Source organism: Juglans regia, chromosome 2 (assembly GCF_001411555.2).
Source record: "Juglans regia cultivar Chandler chromosome 2, Walnut 2.0, whole genome shotgun sequence".
NCBI lineage: Eukaryota > Viridiplantae > Streptophyta > Magnoliopsida > Fagales > Juglandaceae > Juglans > Juglans regia.
In genome coordinates this window covers 18,900,719-18,917,822 of record NC_049902.1, presented here as the reverse complement: position 1 = coordinate 18,917,822, position 17,104 = coordinate 18,900,719, and the positions used below count along the sequence as shown (strand labels likewise).

Sequence of the window (17,104 nt, the reverse complement as noted above, 5' to 3'; positions counted from 1 at the left end):
TGTAAAGGAAAACTGGGTTTTCGTGTATTGCATTCATGTTCACGTGTTTATGAAAACTGGGTTTTCATGTGAATGATTTGTTGGGTGCGTGTGTATCACGAACCCCAAGCCGAGATGGGGTATTATCTCGGTGGAGCTCCTCTGGTTACTCGGGAGCGGAATAAACTGAGTAACGTCCCCTGGATTGTCGCTGGGCGACGATGGGATCGGACGAGAGGGTCTCGTGCCGACTCCGTGGTCCTTCTGCTGGTGAGGACTAGAGGATGTCTGGCCATGTACGCGCTGGGCGCGGAACTGGGCATCGCTCGTTGTGTAGTGGATGTACCCACGAACGTGTTGGGCGCGTAAGTGGGCATCGCTACAAAGCCAGGGTGTGCGGATGACCCATAGGGGAGATCATGGTGCATACACTAAAAATGGACTATTTTCTGAGAAAATAGCGTGTGTTGGATTTTGTGTAATTCATTTTCTGGGAAAATGTTTTACGGTGTATTTTTGGGCCAAATGAGATTTTGGCGTGTGTTGGAAAATTAATCATTTTCGGGGAAAATGATGTTTTGAGGAAAAATGCATATTTCATCATATGCATGCATGTTAGTTGTATTAAGTGCATTTTTATTCCTGAGATTATTTTGGGTTATACTTACCTGCGGTACCATTCTGTGGTAACGCAGATTTTGATGCAGATGAGGAGGAAGAGGGTGAGCCTGAGGAGACGGCTCCGCCCGAGGAGTGATCTGGGATCACTGTTTATTGTTACTTTATTTTACCCTTCTGTATTTTCGGGACATGTGTTAACTTTATTTTAGATGACTGTATAACTGCTTTAAAACTTTACTGATGTTTACTTGTATTTAAATTCTGGTACTTAGTTGACTAATCCGCTGCGTTGTTGTTGTACACTGTTGCATGTACACACACTTGGCACGTTCGTTGGGATGTGTGACCGTGTTGTCATCATCTCGGCGTCTCGATTCCCGTATTTCCTCTACATGGGGGTCGGGGGCGCCACACATCGGACCCTGCATCTCTTTATCATTCTAAACCCTTGCACTCTGTGAATCTTCCTTTTGACCAACCTCCTTCCAAACTTTGTCATCACCCTCCTTCCGAGGCACCCTAGGCTCCTCCTTCCTCACAAGTTTTACTTTAACCCTGTCACCAGCATGACAAACCACTGCAGTATATCCCTGTCGAAAACATTTAGAACAAAAAAAACCTCTCTTTTCATAGACAACTTCTTCCCATAAAGTATTTTCCTAACCAATTACTAACGGAAAACCAGAAATAGGTTCATCTTACAGATCAACCTCCACGCACAACCTCACCCCCGTGGCCCTAGCCTCGACAGAGGCCGCGCCGCAAGCCAAACGAAGAATGAAAATGAACCCTAGCAGAGGAAAGAAAAATCATCCTGCCACATCAGCATTTTTGCACATTTATACCACACACTTGTTGAAGGAAAAAAAATAAAAAGATGTAGTGTAGTATTTATTGCATGCATACTATTTGTACTTTTTCAACGGACAGGATAAGAGAGCGATCAATTGATTTCTGTTTACTCACCATGTCAGTCCTATATATGCTGTCATTATTTGGTAACCATATTTATGCCCAGTTATTGGACAATTACTAAACCTAGCTTTCCTATGCTTATGAAGAATGGACTGAGACCGTGGACAGGAACTTAGTCGTCCTTATTCCAAGATATCTAATTGAGAAAAGTCTGTTAATTGATTTACAAAACTTCGTAATCCAGTTTATAGAGAGAGAGTTTTGCTCCTTAATGATAACATGTTCAATAGATTCTATTGAACTACACTTCATTTCCAGTGACCCGATCAAAGTTTCATGATAACATGTTCAAATTTCACTACTTGAAAAAATAATGGGCCAGAAAATAAATATTCCGAAGGAGAGTTAAATGCATATATAAAGGAATACACCCAATAATCGAAAGTAGCTGATAGCACAAAGATAAAATTCTAGAGCTTGAAAAAAAAGTAAATTTATTGTGTTTGCTCACTATTACTTTTCGTTTAAAAGATACAAAAGAAATGTTGCAGACAAATATTAAATATTAAGATTATTCGATCACCAATATTTTCTATCTGGTCCAAATATCTTGTATGATTTGGAGATCTAGAGATAGATAATCATATAACATGTGATCAGTCCTACTGTATTTAATGCAGTGGGATATATATCCACATACTCATGATGAATCATATATCTTTCTCCGAATTATATATATATATATATATAAATATATAAGGTGTATGAATTGAAATTTCATAATATGTCACATGCACCAAACCAGATCAGTATACACTACAAGGAAACAGACCTTTTCTAATGCGAGTTTAATGAATTGAAATCGTCTTAATAGCTCTTGTTTCTTGTATGACGTAAGTGTATGAATTTTAACGTAATCCATATAATACAAGTGAGAAACCCTAGTCCGTTAGAAGATAATCTCACCATCAAAGAAGCGAATTACTTATTATCATTGAAGCATCTTTCTTAATTTAATGAATTGGATTAGGATCAGGAATATAATATGGCTATTATAACGTCAGGGATGGAGCTGATCACTTTGGTAATATTCGACAAGAGATGCTCGATCATCGTCATCATCATGTATCTATCTAGCTCCCCGGCCACTGTTTTAATTTCATGAATTGTATATCGTCTCTCCATTAATTCCTAGTTAATTAAGTCGGTTGTCTTATGTCCATAATGCCTGTATTAATTTATCCAAAACAAGGTGTTTGGTAGGCACTAAAACCCAATCACACACTGCCCTTTCATTCATTAGGGCCCCATGGTCGGTGCCGGCCATCCATGCCCCTTGCTTTCTTCACTTTATATATATATATATATATATATATATATATATATATATGTATATGTTGCTCTCTCTCTATATATAACGTAGCTGGCATAGTAGTACTGCTAGATCTAAGAGTCTGAGTTATCGGGTTTTGAGTGCTGTAATTCTTTTAGTTTTTGGAGAGAGCAAACATGGTGAAGTTAGGTTTTGGGAGCTTTGGTGATTCTTTCAGTGTTGGGTCTCTCAAAGCTTATTTGTCAGAGTTTATTGCCACCCTTCTTTTCGTTTTTGCAGGCGTCGGCTCCGCCATTGCTTACAGTAAGTACTGGCAATTCCAGCAAGCCATATTCCTAGCTAGAATTTGTTCTGGCATTTCATGAAGGCCTGCATGCATGGACGTAACAAAAAAACGTTGTAATTTTGTTTGATTTAATTAATTGTTTGTATAGGTAAGCTCACATCGGATGCAGCCTTGGAGCCCTCTGGCCTCGTAGCGGTGGCTCTGGCCCACGCCTTTGCACTTTTTGTTGGTGTGTCGATTGCAGCCAACATCTCCGGTGGCCATTTGAATCCAGCTGTTACGTTTGGATTGGCAATCGGAGGCAACATCACCATCCTAACTGGAATTTTCTACTGGATATCTCAATGCCTTGGTTCCATTGTTGCTTGCCTACTCCTGCAATTCGTCACTAATGGCGAGGTACGTACGTACGTACGTACATTTCCCAGAAAAACTAGGATAATATTTTATCAGATTCATCGTAAAGTGATTTTTATGAAATTAACTTTCATTTTTTGGAGGGAAATTTCTCTGAAATAAATGATGATCAGTTCAAAAGCAGCTTTCTAATGCATGGGTCAACACCTAGTTAAAAATCACTGGGCTCGTTTGTTTTCACATATGAAATAAGATAAAAGTTAAAAGTTAAATAAAATATTATTAGAATATATTTTTTTAATATTATTTTTATTTTAAAATTTAAAAAATTTGAATTGTTTATTTTATTTTATACGAGAATTTGAGAAAGTTTTAACGATTAAATGAGATGAGATGAGATGAGATGAGATGACCGGTTGTGAAAATAAACTATGTCTAAAATAAATAATAATATTTGATATAATATATATGGTGAGCCAATTAATATTTAACTTGAATTTGGCAGAGCGTCCCAACACATGGAGTAGCCTCAGGAATAAGCGCAATCGAAGGAGTGGTGATGGAGATTATCATCACATTTGCACTCGTCTATACCGTCTATGCCACGGCTGCTGACCCCAAAAAGGGCTCCATCGGCATAATCGCACCGATTGCAATTGGGTTCATTGTTGGGGCAAACATCCTAGCTGCAGGTCCATTTTCTGGTGGCTCCATGAACCCAGCCCGATCTTTCGGCCCCGCCGTTGTCAGTGGAGACTTCTCCGAAAATTGGATCTATTGGGTCGGTCCACTTATTGGGGGAGGCTTAGCTGGGCTTGTTTATGGTGACATTTTTATTGGGTGCTATACTCCAGTCCCAGCCAGTGAAGACTATGCATAAAGACATCAGAGATCAGTTCTTTGTTTTGGGTTTTTTCTTTCTTTTGGGATTGAAGCTTGTGCTTATCAATCAGTATCCATCCAAGAAAGAAATGGTTGTATGTGACAAATAAAATTGTGAGCAATGTGACTCTCTGTTTGTCTTGTTTTAGAATTATTCCTTTTTTATCATTACGAATGTCATGTGGAAGTAAATTTGCTTTGGGACGGTAAGAGAATTTCTATTTTCATTGGTAAACCAGCTTTTTTTAATTGGACTATCTAATTTGGTCTTCGTTTGAGTGAATTGAGATCATCTTAACGCCGAGAGTACCTAGTGAATTGGATTATCTAGTTTGGGTACTGAGAATATCTCAAATATTCTTATAATACTTCATTATTATTTATTATTTTATTATTATTTTTCACTACTATTCAATATTCTATCATTACTTTTTCACTACTATTCATAAAATACTTGAAAATACTTCAATATTGGAACTTACAATTTAGTCAAACAATTATAGAAAATCTATATAATCATCAGAGTATATAGTTCGTTCAACCATGCTGGTATCTCATTCTCCTCTAAAAATTTCATCAATTAATCCTATAACTTAAGTTTTGAATGGCTCCACCACCCGATGGGCCTCAGAAGGGTTTCGGCCGAGATTGCACAGAATTAATACACCACTTCTTGTTTCTCCTTTTTTTTTTAGTAGTATATATTGGTGTGTGTATATATATATATATATATATATATATATATATATATATATATATATATATATATATATATATATATATAAGGTGAAAGCAACATGCAATGCACGTTTGTTTAGTTTATATTTAATTTTTTTTGTTAAGAACTAATTTTTTATTAATAAAGACGTAATGTTTTTGGTTAATTAAATAACGATGTAATATTTATGTAATTTATAAATAATTACTCGCTGTGATATATTATAAAAGAAGAGCATTAATAGAAGCTATAATATGGTTATGAAAAATAATATGTAAAAATGATTATTTGTAAAAAAATAATATGTATTTTATAAAATGATTGATTTCACTTAATAATTTAAGGCATAGTGCCTTAATAATAATTTTTTTTTCCTGATAAGTAGAAAAGAACAGTATTTTTTTTTTTTTGACAAGTAGAAAATAATAGTACTTAGAGAAATGATATCTATTTTCTTCCAATTATCATTCTCATTGATAAAAACTAACGGAAAAGTTATCCTATTAGTTGATTCCTTATAAAAATAATTTCTTCCTATTAAATCATTCTAATTGACCAGCACATCTACAAGTCTACTATAATACCTCACCAACACTTTTGAGAGAAACAAACACAAATCTCATGTTACAATCAATAGCTTAAAAAACTGGAAAATATAATCACCATTACCAACCAATTAGTGAGAATCAAGTCACAATATTCCTTTATTATACCTATTGACGAGCAACTCTCAACAGACGAGCAACTCTCAACAGATTCAACACCTGCTGTTGAAGTAGTTCCTACAACGTAGGAGTAGGATATGATGATCCTGTTTTTGAATTACAAATTTACGTTAGTATTGTAATCACGTAGTTTGAATTTTAAATACTCAACAATAACTACAACAGAAGCAATAGTCTAGGACTTCTGTTATACCAACAGCTTATATATACGTAACCATGTATACGTTCAATATATGAAAAACAGAGTTTTTCTCAACCTCCTAGTCTTCGTGTTTTTCTATATGGTATCAGATTGAGCCATTTGACCAACGTCCTTTCATATCCTCTCCGTCCTCAACAATGCCAGATACCTCTTCTCCTCCTCTTCCATCCCTTATTACCCCACCCACCATCAATGTCATCAAGCTTTCCCGTGAAAATTATCCTGTCTGGAAAGCTCAACTTTTACCCTTCTTCCGTGGCCAGGGTCTCTTAGGCTACATTGACGGCACCACCACCATCCCCTCTACACAACTTCAAGTTGTCAATTCTGAAACTAATCTCATTTCTACCATTCCTAACCCTCTCTATGAACACTGGCTACGTCAAGATGCTATTATTCTTGCTATTCTTTTCTCCACTATTTCTGAAACCATCTTAGTACAGGTAGTTTCCCACACGACTTCTGCTAGTGTATGGCATGCCTTACAAACCTCCTTCTCCTCTCAATCACGAGCCCGTATTATTCAGTTGCGTACTGATCTTGCTACTGCTCGCAAAGGTCCACTCTCTGCTACTGACTATTTTATGCAGATAAAACGCTACACTGATGAACTGGCCAGTGCTGGTCAACCGCTTGCCTGTGATGAGATAATCACATACCTTCTTGCCGGTCTCGGCCATGACTATGATCCATTTGTAACTACTATTTCTGCTCGCAAGGATCCTGTTACTCTCGAAGAATTTTACTCTCTTCTTCTCACAACGGAGTCTCGATTGTCTCATACTAATCAGCCCTTACCACAGGCTTCTATCAATGTTGCTACTCGACAGGCTCAACAACATTCCTTCCGTGGTCGTGCTAATTATAAAAACAGGGGGCGCGGTTTCCGTGATTCCTCTCAACAGCCTAATTTTTCTGGACGAAGTCAGTCCACTCGCAATACTATTATCTGCCAAGTATGTGGCAAGCCTGGCCACACAGCAAAAAAATGCTTCCATCGGTTTGACATAACCTATGCTGCAAACTCTGATCAACGCAATCCAGTAGCAATGGTGGCTTCAAACTCTTCACCATCTGAAAATGACTGGCACCCTGACACTGGTGCAAACTCATCACCTCACCAATGATATAGCCAACCTCAATTTGCGAAGTGAAGATTATGATGGTGCTGATCAAATACATGTAGGCAATGGTGCAGGTTTGCAAATTTCTAAAATCGGTTCTACCTCTCTTTCTATTTCTGCCAAACCGTTCATCTTAAATCAAGTTTTGCTTGTTCTTGACATCCATAAAAACTTAGTTTCCGTCCAACAATTCTGTCATGACAATAATGTTTTCTTTGAGTTTCACCATGATTTTTTTGTTGTTAAGGATTACTTGGGCAGACTCCTTCATCGAGGGGCGTTTAAAGACGGATTATATTCCTTCTCTCGCTCAGCTACCTCTCTTCATCCTCTTTGTTTCTCTGCAATTCGTGCTTCATACAAGTTATGGCATCAACGTCTCGGTCATGCTTCTCCTCCTATCGTTCAACAAGCTGTGTCAACTTTTACTCTTCCAGTTGCAAATAAAAGACAGCCAGTGTGCTCCGATTGCCAAAGTGCTAAGAGTTGTGCTCTCCCTTTTAAATCCCGTCATCAAAGATCCAAGTTTCCTCTTGATTTAGTTTATAGTGATGTATGGGGGCCAGCTCCTACTATCTCTAACTCTGGTTGTCGTTATTACATTTCATTTTTAGATGACTGCACTAAGTTCTTATGGCTTTTTCCATTGAAATTAAAGTCTGATGTTGCAACTCTTTTTCTTCAATTTCAGTCTTACGTTGAGCGATTCTTTGACCGAAAAATCAAAATGTTCCAATCCGATTGGGGCGGTGAGTTTCGTGCGTTAACGACTCATTTTCAAAAGACTGGTATTCAACATAGAATTGCTTGCCCACACACCCATCAACAGATGGGTGCCCTTGAACGGAGACATAAACAAATCGTAGAAGTCGGTCTATCCATGCTATCCCATTCGTGTCTACCCCAACAATTCTGGGAAGACGCTTTTCTTACAGCCGCCTACTTGATAAACCGACTTCCTACGCCTATCTTACAAAATAAGTCACCGTTTGAAATTGTTTTCAAGCAAAAACCAGACTATCATTTTTTAAAAGCCTTTGGGTGTGCCTGCTGGCCTTACTTACGTCCCTTCAATAAACATAAAATCGACTTCCGCTCCAAAACATGCATTTTCATAGGTTATAGTCTAAATCATCATGGCTATAAATGTTTGGACCTTGCAACAGGTAAAATTTATGTCTCCCGTCACGTTATCTTTGATGAAAAATCCTTTCCGTATGAAAAATCACCTACACCCGAATCCAAAGACATCTCTCATACAGTTTCGTTGTCCACTTCTATTACTGCTCCCTCCCCTGTTTCTTCTCCTATCTTACCAACTGCAGGTACATTGCAAGTTGCATCACCACCTATATCAATCTGTGCAGCACCATCAGTATCAGTAACTCCCCAAGTTGAGGCTCTTTCATCCAGTCAACTTCATGTTCCACCAGATGACAGTCAGCAAGTGACCAACGAGACCTTCAGCTCAATGCAACCAAGCTGCCAAAATACACATCCCATGACTACACGGTCCAAAAATAACATCAGGAAACCAAAACAAATTTCAGATGGCAGCATTGTCCATCCTCTTCCCCGAGCGTTGCTCACTGCAGTCAATCCTGCAACTCATGAACCATCCTGCTATACTGAAGCAGCAAAACATCCTCATTGGCGAGCAGCGATGAACCTGGAGTTTGATGCGCTACTTCAAAACCATACATGGGACCTAGTTCCTCCTGATCCTCATGCTAATATCGTCGGATGTAGGTGGATCTTTAAAATAAAGCGCCATGCAGATGGTAGTATCGAGCGCTACAAAGCGCGACTGGTGGCAAAGGGATACCATCAACAACATGGTGTTGACTATAATGACACTTACAGTCCCGTAATCAAACACGCCACTGTCCGTCTCGTGCTATCGATTGCCGTATCTAGAGGTTGGTGCCTTCGCCAAATCGATATACAAAATGCGTTTTTACACGGCTCACTGCATGAAGATGTTTTCATGGTTCAACCTCTCGGATTCCAACACCCGCAATATCCCAATCATCTGTGTAAACTTAAACGATCCTTATAAGGTCTACGACAGGCCCCCAGAAAGTGGTTTTCTCGGTTGGCAGATGCCCTCTTACAGCTTGGCTTTGTTGATAGTAAGGCAGATTCTTCTTTATTCATCTACCATTCTCAATCTCATGTTATATTTTGTCTCATCTACGTAGATGATATAATTCTTACTGGATCTGATACACAACTTGTCAACAAGCTGATTACTACCTTACACAAAGAGTTTGCAGTTAAAGATCTTGGCAATTTATCTTATTTTTTGGGAGTTGAAGCTCTCCACTCTGTGGATGGACTTTATTTAACACAGCGCAAGTATATCGTCGATCTCCTGAAACGATCTAAAATGGATCGCTGCAAGCCATGTGTTACTCCTATCGCAACTACCTCGCATCTGTCAGTAAATGATGCAGGTGATTTTCCGGATCCATTTTTGTATAGGAGTATAGTTGGAGGATTACAATATTTATCTTTCACAAGGCCTGATATAGCTTACTCAGTTCATCGCGTAAGCAAATTCATGCATAACCCGAAAGAATCACATTGGCAGACAGTAAAAAGAATTCTCAGGTTCTTAAAACACACGGTTTCGCATGGTCTCTTCATTTCACGCCAAAATTCACTTCAATTTCAAGCCTTCTCGGATGCCGACTGGGCAGGTGATCGTGATGATCGAAGATCGGTGGGTGCTTATTGCATCCTTCTCGGACAAACTCCAGTTTCTTGGAGCTGCAAACAGCAAAACACAGTAGCAAGAAGCAGTACTGAAGCCGAGTACAAAGCTCTTGCAAACGCTGCTGCCGAACTTCAGTGGTTACAATCTCTCATGCTGGAACTTGGACTTCAGATGGTTAATCCGCCAGTGTTGTGGTGCGACAATATTGGGGCGACTTATTTGACTGCAAACCCTGTATTTCATGCACGGACAAAACATATTGAAATAGATTTTCATTTCGTCCGTGATCTTGTCGCCAATAAAAAAATTCTAGTCCGTTTCATTTCCAGCCAAGATCAACTAGCGGATCTTCTCACCAAACCACTAGCAGCTACTCGGTTCAGATTGTTATCTTCCAATCTCAGTGTCCAAGATATTCCCCTGAGATTGAGGGGGCGTATTGACGAGCAACTCTCAACAGACGAGCAACTCTCAACAGATTCAACACCTGCTGTTGAAGTAGTTCCTACAACGTAGGAGTAGGATATGATGATCCTGTTTTTGAATTACAAATTTACGTTAGTATTGTAATCACGTAGTTTGAATTTTAAATACTCAACAATAACTACAACAGAAGCAATAGTCTAGGACTTCTGTTATACCAACAGCTTATATATACGTAACCATGTATACGTTCAATATATGAAAAACAGAGTTTTTCTCAACCTCCTAGTCTTCGTGTTTTTCTATAATACCTGGTTGAGGCAGCCCTTTGTTCGTGAAAATCAAATGTGTAGACATGCCCTGTAGGAGCAATGGCCCTTACAAGTGACGTAGTTAAAGATCCACTTCTAGTCCCAGATTCAAGAACCAAACAACCATGAACTATTTCCAAGTACATGATGACAAGGCTAATATCAGTAATATAGAGAATCTGGGTCTTGTGACTTGGAACCAGAGTCCACAATTCAGGAGTTGGAGCTAACAAGTAAATAAAACCACCCTTGTTGCTAAAAACCTTGGTTCCAAAGGATTTTCCAATCCAGTCTGAATGTTTGAATACACCAAATCGGTTCTGAAGCACTGAATCCTTGCATACTTTAAGAGCCTTCATGTTGACATGCCTCTCATAGACAATAACCAAATCTCCATCACAAATGCTATGACTAAAAGATAACTTTTTGTTTGGATCGACAGACAACATCCTCAAAATCCTGATATTGTAAAATAAAATACAATAGCAGCACCTGCAAAAATTAAAATCGTATAAAATGAAAGTGTACCAGCTAGTAATATGTGTAAGAATATAAAAAGTGTTGAATAACATTTTGTACATTGCTATTTGATGTTTTGTAGGAAGCTGTCTGATGGGAACTAAAGTGGGCCTAGTCTTAAAGATCTTTTGCAAGTTCCTGATGGGTCAATTACAAGATCAAGAGCCAAGAAGATCAATGAGGTGATACAATCAACTTGGGACGAGTCTGGCAAGAGCCCAAATTGTTTAATTCATTTAAAAGACTTATTTTATTAGTTTAGAATAATTAGATTTATTATGAGAATGACTTAAGAGGGGCATCTATTCAAGGGCAAGTTGAGAAAATTATTATTTTTTATGAATTAGGGTTTTTGGAAAGGCCTTGTATTTTGGCCAATGACTTATTTGGAAAATTACTTTTTAGGAACTAGGGTTTCAAGATGTTACTGTAGCGTTACTGTAACCACGACACTGTTCATCTAGGGGCATTTTGGGTAAAAGGATCTTTATTTTAGCTAGGATTTTAATTAGGTTTTGGTTTAAATACTCTTTGTAGTCTCATATTAAGAAGTTTATGAAATTTGATGAATTTATTCATTGTGAGTTGAGTTTTACTCATTTTGTTCGTAAATGAACTTTTGAACTTATCAAAGGTAAATCACAACCTTTGTGGCTTTCTTCCTTTGTAATCTGGGTTCTTGAGACGAGTTCTTCAACGGGTCTAAATTTTAATATAATCTAGGTTCTTGAAACGTGTTCTCATCGGATCTAGATTCTCCATCATTTGACTTGATTTTGGCTTTCTTGGAGAGTTTTCAAATTGATTGTGGGTTCAAGGGATTCCTTTCCCGCAGGTTCATATTATTTGGTATCAGAGCCAGGTTTCCAATTAGGTATGATTCTATCTTTTAATTTCTTGCATCTTGAAATTTAATTCTGGAGCTTCATTGTTCTAGGGTTGAAAAAAAAAAAAAGTAGGCTACCGAAATTCTTAGGGTTTTTTTTTATTTGACTGAAATTTGCATCTCCTAGGGTTTCAAAATTCTAGAGTTTTCTGCATCTATAAGTTTGTCAATTGCTTGGAGTGCCATTCCATTGATTCTCTTCTATTTTATTGTCAATTTTAGTGTGCTTGAATTCAATTGCTTGATTTTCATAATTGAGTATTGGTGTTTATGATTTAATTAGGGAGAAAGAGAAAAGAAAAGAAAATAAAGGAAAGGAAAAGAAAAGAAAAGAAAGGAAAAGAAAAGAAAAAATCGAAAAAAGAAGAAGAAGAAGAAGATAAGAAAATGTAGCATATTCAAAGGTTGCTACATAGTTACAACAAAGAGAAAGAAAACATTTGTTGATTGAAATTTATCATCAAAGGGGTTGAATACATATTTCTAGTTGGTATCATGTTTTATAAATACTCTTTCCCTTGTATAAATTCATTGAGTCTCATGTCATTTTATTCCTTCCTTGTTTCTTATTCTTGTTTCTTAAACCTATTGCTGGTTGGAATAATATAAGGTTGTATTGTCTTGATTTAGTTCAACTAGTTCTTAAATAACTTGAGCAGGAATACTATTGAGGTAAAAGACAAGAGAATGTTAGACTATTATCGGGAAAAAAACCATTAAGAGTGAAACACGAGTGGAGTGCCATTATTCGAGTGTAAACATGAAAGGGAGTATGTGAGGTTTTCCACTAACATTGTTTTTGTGCGGCATATTATGATATCTCATAGAAGTGATTAATCACCAAAGAGTGTGGCAACGTGAGTCTAGAGGCATTGAGTGAAGTGAGGGATATTGGGTGAAGTGAGGGATATGATGGATCATCAAGAAGCGATAATTAGAAATCTCCAGGTGAGGAGAGATAGAGGCAACGTGAGTCTAGTGTTGAAAATGGGTATCAGAAAGAAGAGTATGGTGATTCTCTTGTTACTATGCGTGCACTCAATACACAACTTACGATGGATGATACGGAGCAGCAGAGCGAGAATATTTTTCATACTAGATGCCACATCAACAACAAGGTATGTAGTATGATCATTGATTTGAGGAGTTGTATTAATTTGGCTAGCAGTACTTTAGTTGATAAATTAAATTTTCCTACCTTGAAACACCCTAGACCATATAAGTTGCAGTGGTTGAGTGTTTGTGAGGAGATTAGGGTAAATAAGCAAGTGCTAGTTTCTTTTTCAATTGGAAAATACTAAGATATGGTGTTTTGTGATGTAGTGCCTATGCATGCTAGCCATATTTTGTTTGGGAAGCTATGGCAGTATGATAAGAAGGTGATCCATGATGGGTTAAGGAACATGTACAGTTTTGAAAAGGATGGAAAAACAATCAAACTTGCTCCTTTAATTCCAACACAGGCCCATGAGGATCAACTGAAATTGAAAAGTGAGATTGAGCAAAAAAGTAAAAGTGAGGATGAGATTGAGAAAAAAAGAAATAGTGAGACTGAAAAAGAGAGAGAGAGAAAAATGGGGGAGAAAAATAATTAGGGTGAGGCTAAAACCTCAAGAAAAAAAGAGAATGAGTTGCAAAAATATTATGAGGCTGAGAGTTTAAAAAAAGAGGAGAGTGGAAGAAAAAGAGAGCGTGAAACTGAAAAAGAGAGTGAAAGGAAAAAGAGAATGAGGCCGAAACATCAAAAGAAAGAGAGAGTGAAAAAGAAAATAGAGAGGTAGTTGAGAGTCAAGAAAAAAGAGTGGAGCCACAAGAGGAAAAAAAAAAAAGAGAGATTGCAAAGAGAAACAGAAGACAAAAGAGAGTTTTTATGCTAAGGCAAGCTTTTACACTAATGAATTTAATGACTCTTTGCCTAGTATTGTTGTTTCTTTATTGCAGGGATATGAGGTCATGATTCCTAGCAGTGTGTTTAGTGGATTGCCACCAATTAGGGAGATAGAGCACAACATTGATTTTGTGCCAGGTGCTTCAATTCCTACCCGGCCTTTTTTTGAAGAACATGAGTCATTGATACACTTGAAGGGACAACATAAGTTGTTGACTAGAATGCATGCTAAGTGGGAGGACTGTATTGAGACTTTTCCTCATGTATTCAAATACACACAATGTATGAAAAATTTTGTGGTTGATACTTTAGTAGGAAGGTATGCCCTTGTTTTCATTTTAGATGCAAAATTATTGAGACTTGAATATGATAAAGAATTGCATGCTAATGATGATGACTTTGCTAGTGTGTATGGAACATGTGAGAAAGTATCGTTTGGTAAGTTCTATAAACTAGATTGGTACTTGTTTAGAGAGAATATATTTTGTGAACGTACTAGTTTTTTTGCGTAAGTTGCTTGTGTGTGATAGACATGGTGGTTTGTTGGGTAACCTTGGTGTAAGGAAGACTTTTGTTGTGTTGCATGAACGTTTGTGGGAATATCATTTGCCTTTCAATGACATGTTGCATGAAGGTTTGTGGAAATATCAATTGTCATTAATTGATGTGTTGCATGATTGTTTGTGAGAGTATCATTTGCCTTTCATTGAAGTGTTACATGAATGTTTGTGGAAGTATCATTTGTCATTCATTAACGTGTTGCATGAACGATTGTGGGAGTATTGCTTGTCATTCATTGAGTTTTCATATAATTGGAGTGGTCATTTTAGTGTAAGAAAAGTTTTAGGTGTGTTTCAGGAACGTTTGTGGGAGTATCATTTGCCATACATTGACTTGTTGCATGAATGTTTGTGGGAGTATCATTTGCGTTTCATTGAGTTTGCATATAATTGGAGTAGTCATTCTGGTGTCAAGAAAACTTTAGACACTTTGCATGAACATTTATGTTGGTGTAAGATGAAGAAAGATGTCAATCGCTTTTGTGGCTGGTGCATTACATGCAGAAAGGCGAAATTTAAGCTTTTGCCACATGGGTTGTATACACCCTTATCTGTTCCTAGTGAGTTATGAGTAAACATATCTATGGACTTTGTTTTGGTAGGAAAGAAATGAGTAGAGATTCTATTTTTGTAGTTGTGGATAGATTTATAGAGTTTGCATATAATAGGACCATGCATACTACCACTTTATATTCTCATTTTGAAATTATTTATAGACTTAATCCATTTACTCCTTTAGATTTAATGCCTTTACCTATTGACGACAGGAGTAGCTTGGACGGATTTTTTCAATTTTCTGAACAAATTAATGATAATGCATATGAAATGAATCTTCCAGGTATATATCATGTTTATGCTATTTTCAATATTATTAACATTTTTCCCTTTGATCTAGGTGGAGATTCGATGTCGAATCCTTTTGAGGAGAGGGGAAATGATGGGAACCAAAGTGGACCTAGTCTTAAAGATCTTTTGCAAGTTCCAGATGAGTCAATCACAAGATCAAGAGCCAAGAATATCAATGAGGCGATAAAATCCATTTGAGACGAGTCTGGCAAGAGCCCAAATTGTTTAATTCATTTAAATGACTTATTTTATTAGTTTAGAATAATTAGATTTATTATGAGAAAGACTTAAGGGGGGCACCTATTTAAGGGCAAGTTGGAAAAATTATTATTTTTTATGAACTAGGGTTATTGGGAAGACCTTGTATTTTGGCCAATGGCTTATTTGGAAAGTTACTTTTTAAGAACTAGGGTTTCAAGATGTTACTATAGTGTTACTGTAGCCGCGACACTGTTCATCTAGGGGCATTTTGGGTAAAATGAGCTTTATTTTAGTTAGGGTTTTAATTAGGTTTTGGTTTAAATACTCTTTGTAACCTCATATTAAGAAGTTTATGAAATTTGATAAATTTATTCATTATGACTTGAGTTTTACTCGTCTTGTTCGTAATTGAACTTTTAAACTTATCAAAGGTAAATCACAACCTTTGTGACGTTCCTCTTCTGTAATATGGGTTCTTGAGACGAGTTCTTCAACGGGTCAATTTTGCTCAATCAGCATAAAATTTATAATAAGCATGAAGGGAATACAACAAAGAAACTTATATCCCGTTCTAGTGCAGAAGTGAAATTCTTGCAACTTAGCATGGTATGCATGAACACACAAACTCCCATGGACAAATGGTATCAAATGAATGGTATCAAATGAACTTCAGTAAACCAAAAAGCTCACATATAACTATTAGATCTTTACTAAAAGTGATAAAATATTAGTCTGATCAGTATGAAAAGTCCTCAGTATAGGGTATCAACTAAGTGGAAAGTTCTTTAATTTCTTTCATCTGGGCTCCCCTTATTCTTCAATAAAATTCTCGATTGCTTATGAAAAAACACCAGAGCTCCCCCTATTTGAATCAAATTGTAAATGCATTTTGAAACAAATGTTATTTTTTACCTAGAGGTTTCTGAAATTCTGCAATATGATGGCTTTTTACCTCTATAAGAGTCGAGCGTAGTTTCACTGAGTTTAAAACAAAATCTCAAATCATTAATCATTACGAAGACCTGACCTCAACCTGTGCAGCAAGACAAAACAATGTGACTATTTTCAAAAATAAAATCAAAGCTTACATGCTCTAAGATTATGATCTTTAACTGATATGATGAACATTATTCATACATCATACACCCTAAAATTAATGACAACCAAGCATATTAGAGAGAGCTACTTTCTTCCAGACACAGTCTCTCCGTCCATATAATACTGCAGAAAATACTCCAAGAGTAGCACTAGAATACTTTGCCAATATAGCAAAATGTTAACCTGGCTGCATGAGCATTAATAGCTACAACTCCTTCCTTCAATAAAGCAGTTCCCCATTCCCAGATCATCTACTCTTGGCCGACAAGCACCCGAAGAGAACCTCTGAATCGTATCGATAGTACTCATACTTGGCAACTTGTCAAGACTAAGTGGTTCCTCCAAACTTAACATGGTTGAAGTAGAAGAAGAAAGAGAAACTAGAATTAATGCACATCACAAGTAAGTGCCCTGCAAAGAAAATTTAAATAAGTCCTTGGCTGGTTAGCATAGATCAACATTAGACCACAAAATATCACTCACCTTGACAAAGATCATTCAAAAAAATCAA

At 37.0% G+C, this 17,104-nt stretch overlaps 1 protein-coding gene across 1 annotated transcript; it reads left to right on the top strand.

The window, feature by feature from the left end:
* The first annotated feature begins 2,958 nt into the window (after positions 1 to 2,958).
* On the top strand, positions 2,959 to 4,583 carry LOC108989921 (probable aquaporin TIP2-2). The gene is made up of 3 exons (XM_018963687.2): positions 2,959 to 3,151; positions 3,283 to 3,533; positions 3,997 to 4,583. The coding sequence occupies exons 1-3, from the start codon at positions 3,025 to 3,027 to the stop codon at positions 4,369 to 4,371; spliced, it is 753 nt and encodes a 250-aa protein (XP_018819232.1). The 5' UTR covers positions 2,959 to 3,024; the 3' UTR covers positions 4,372 to 4,583.
* The last annotated feature ends 12,521 nt before the right edge of the window (positions 4,584 to 17,104 follow it).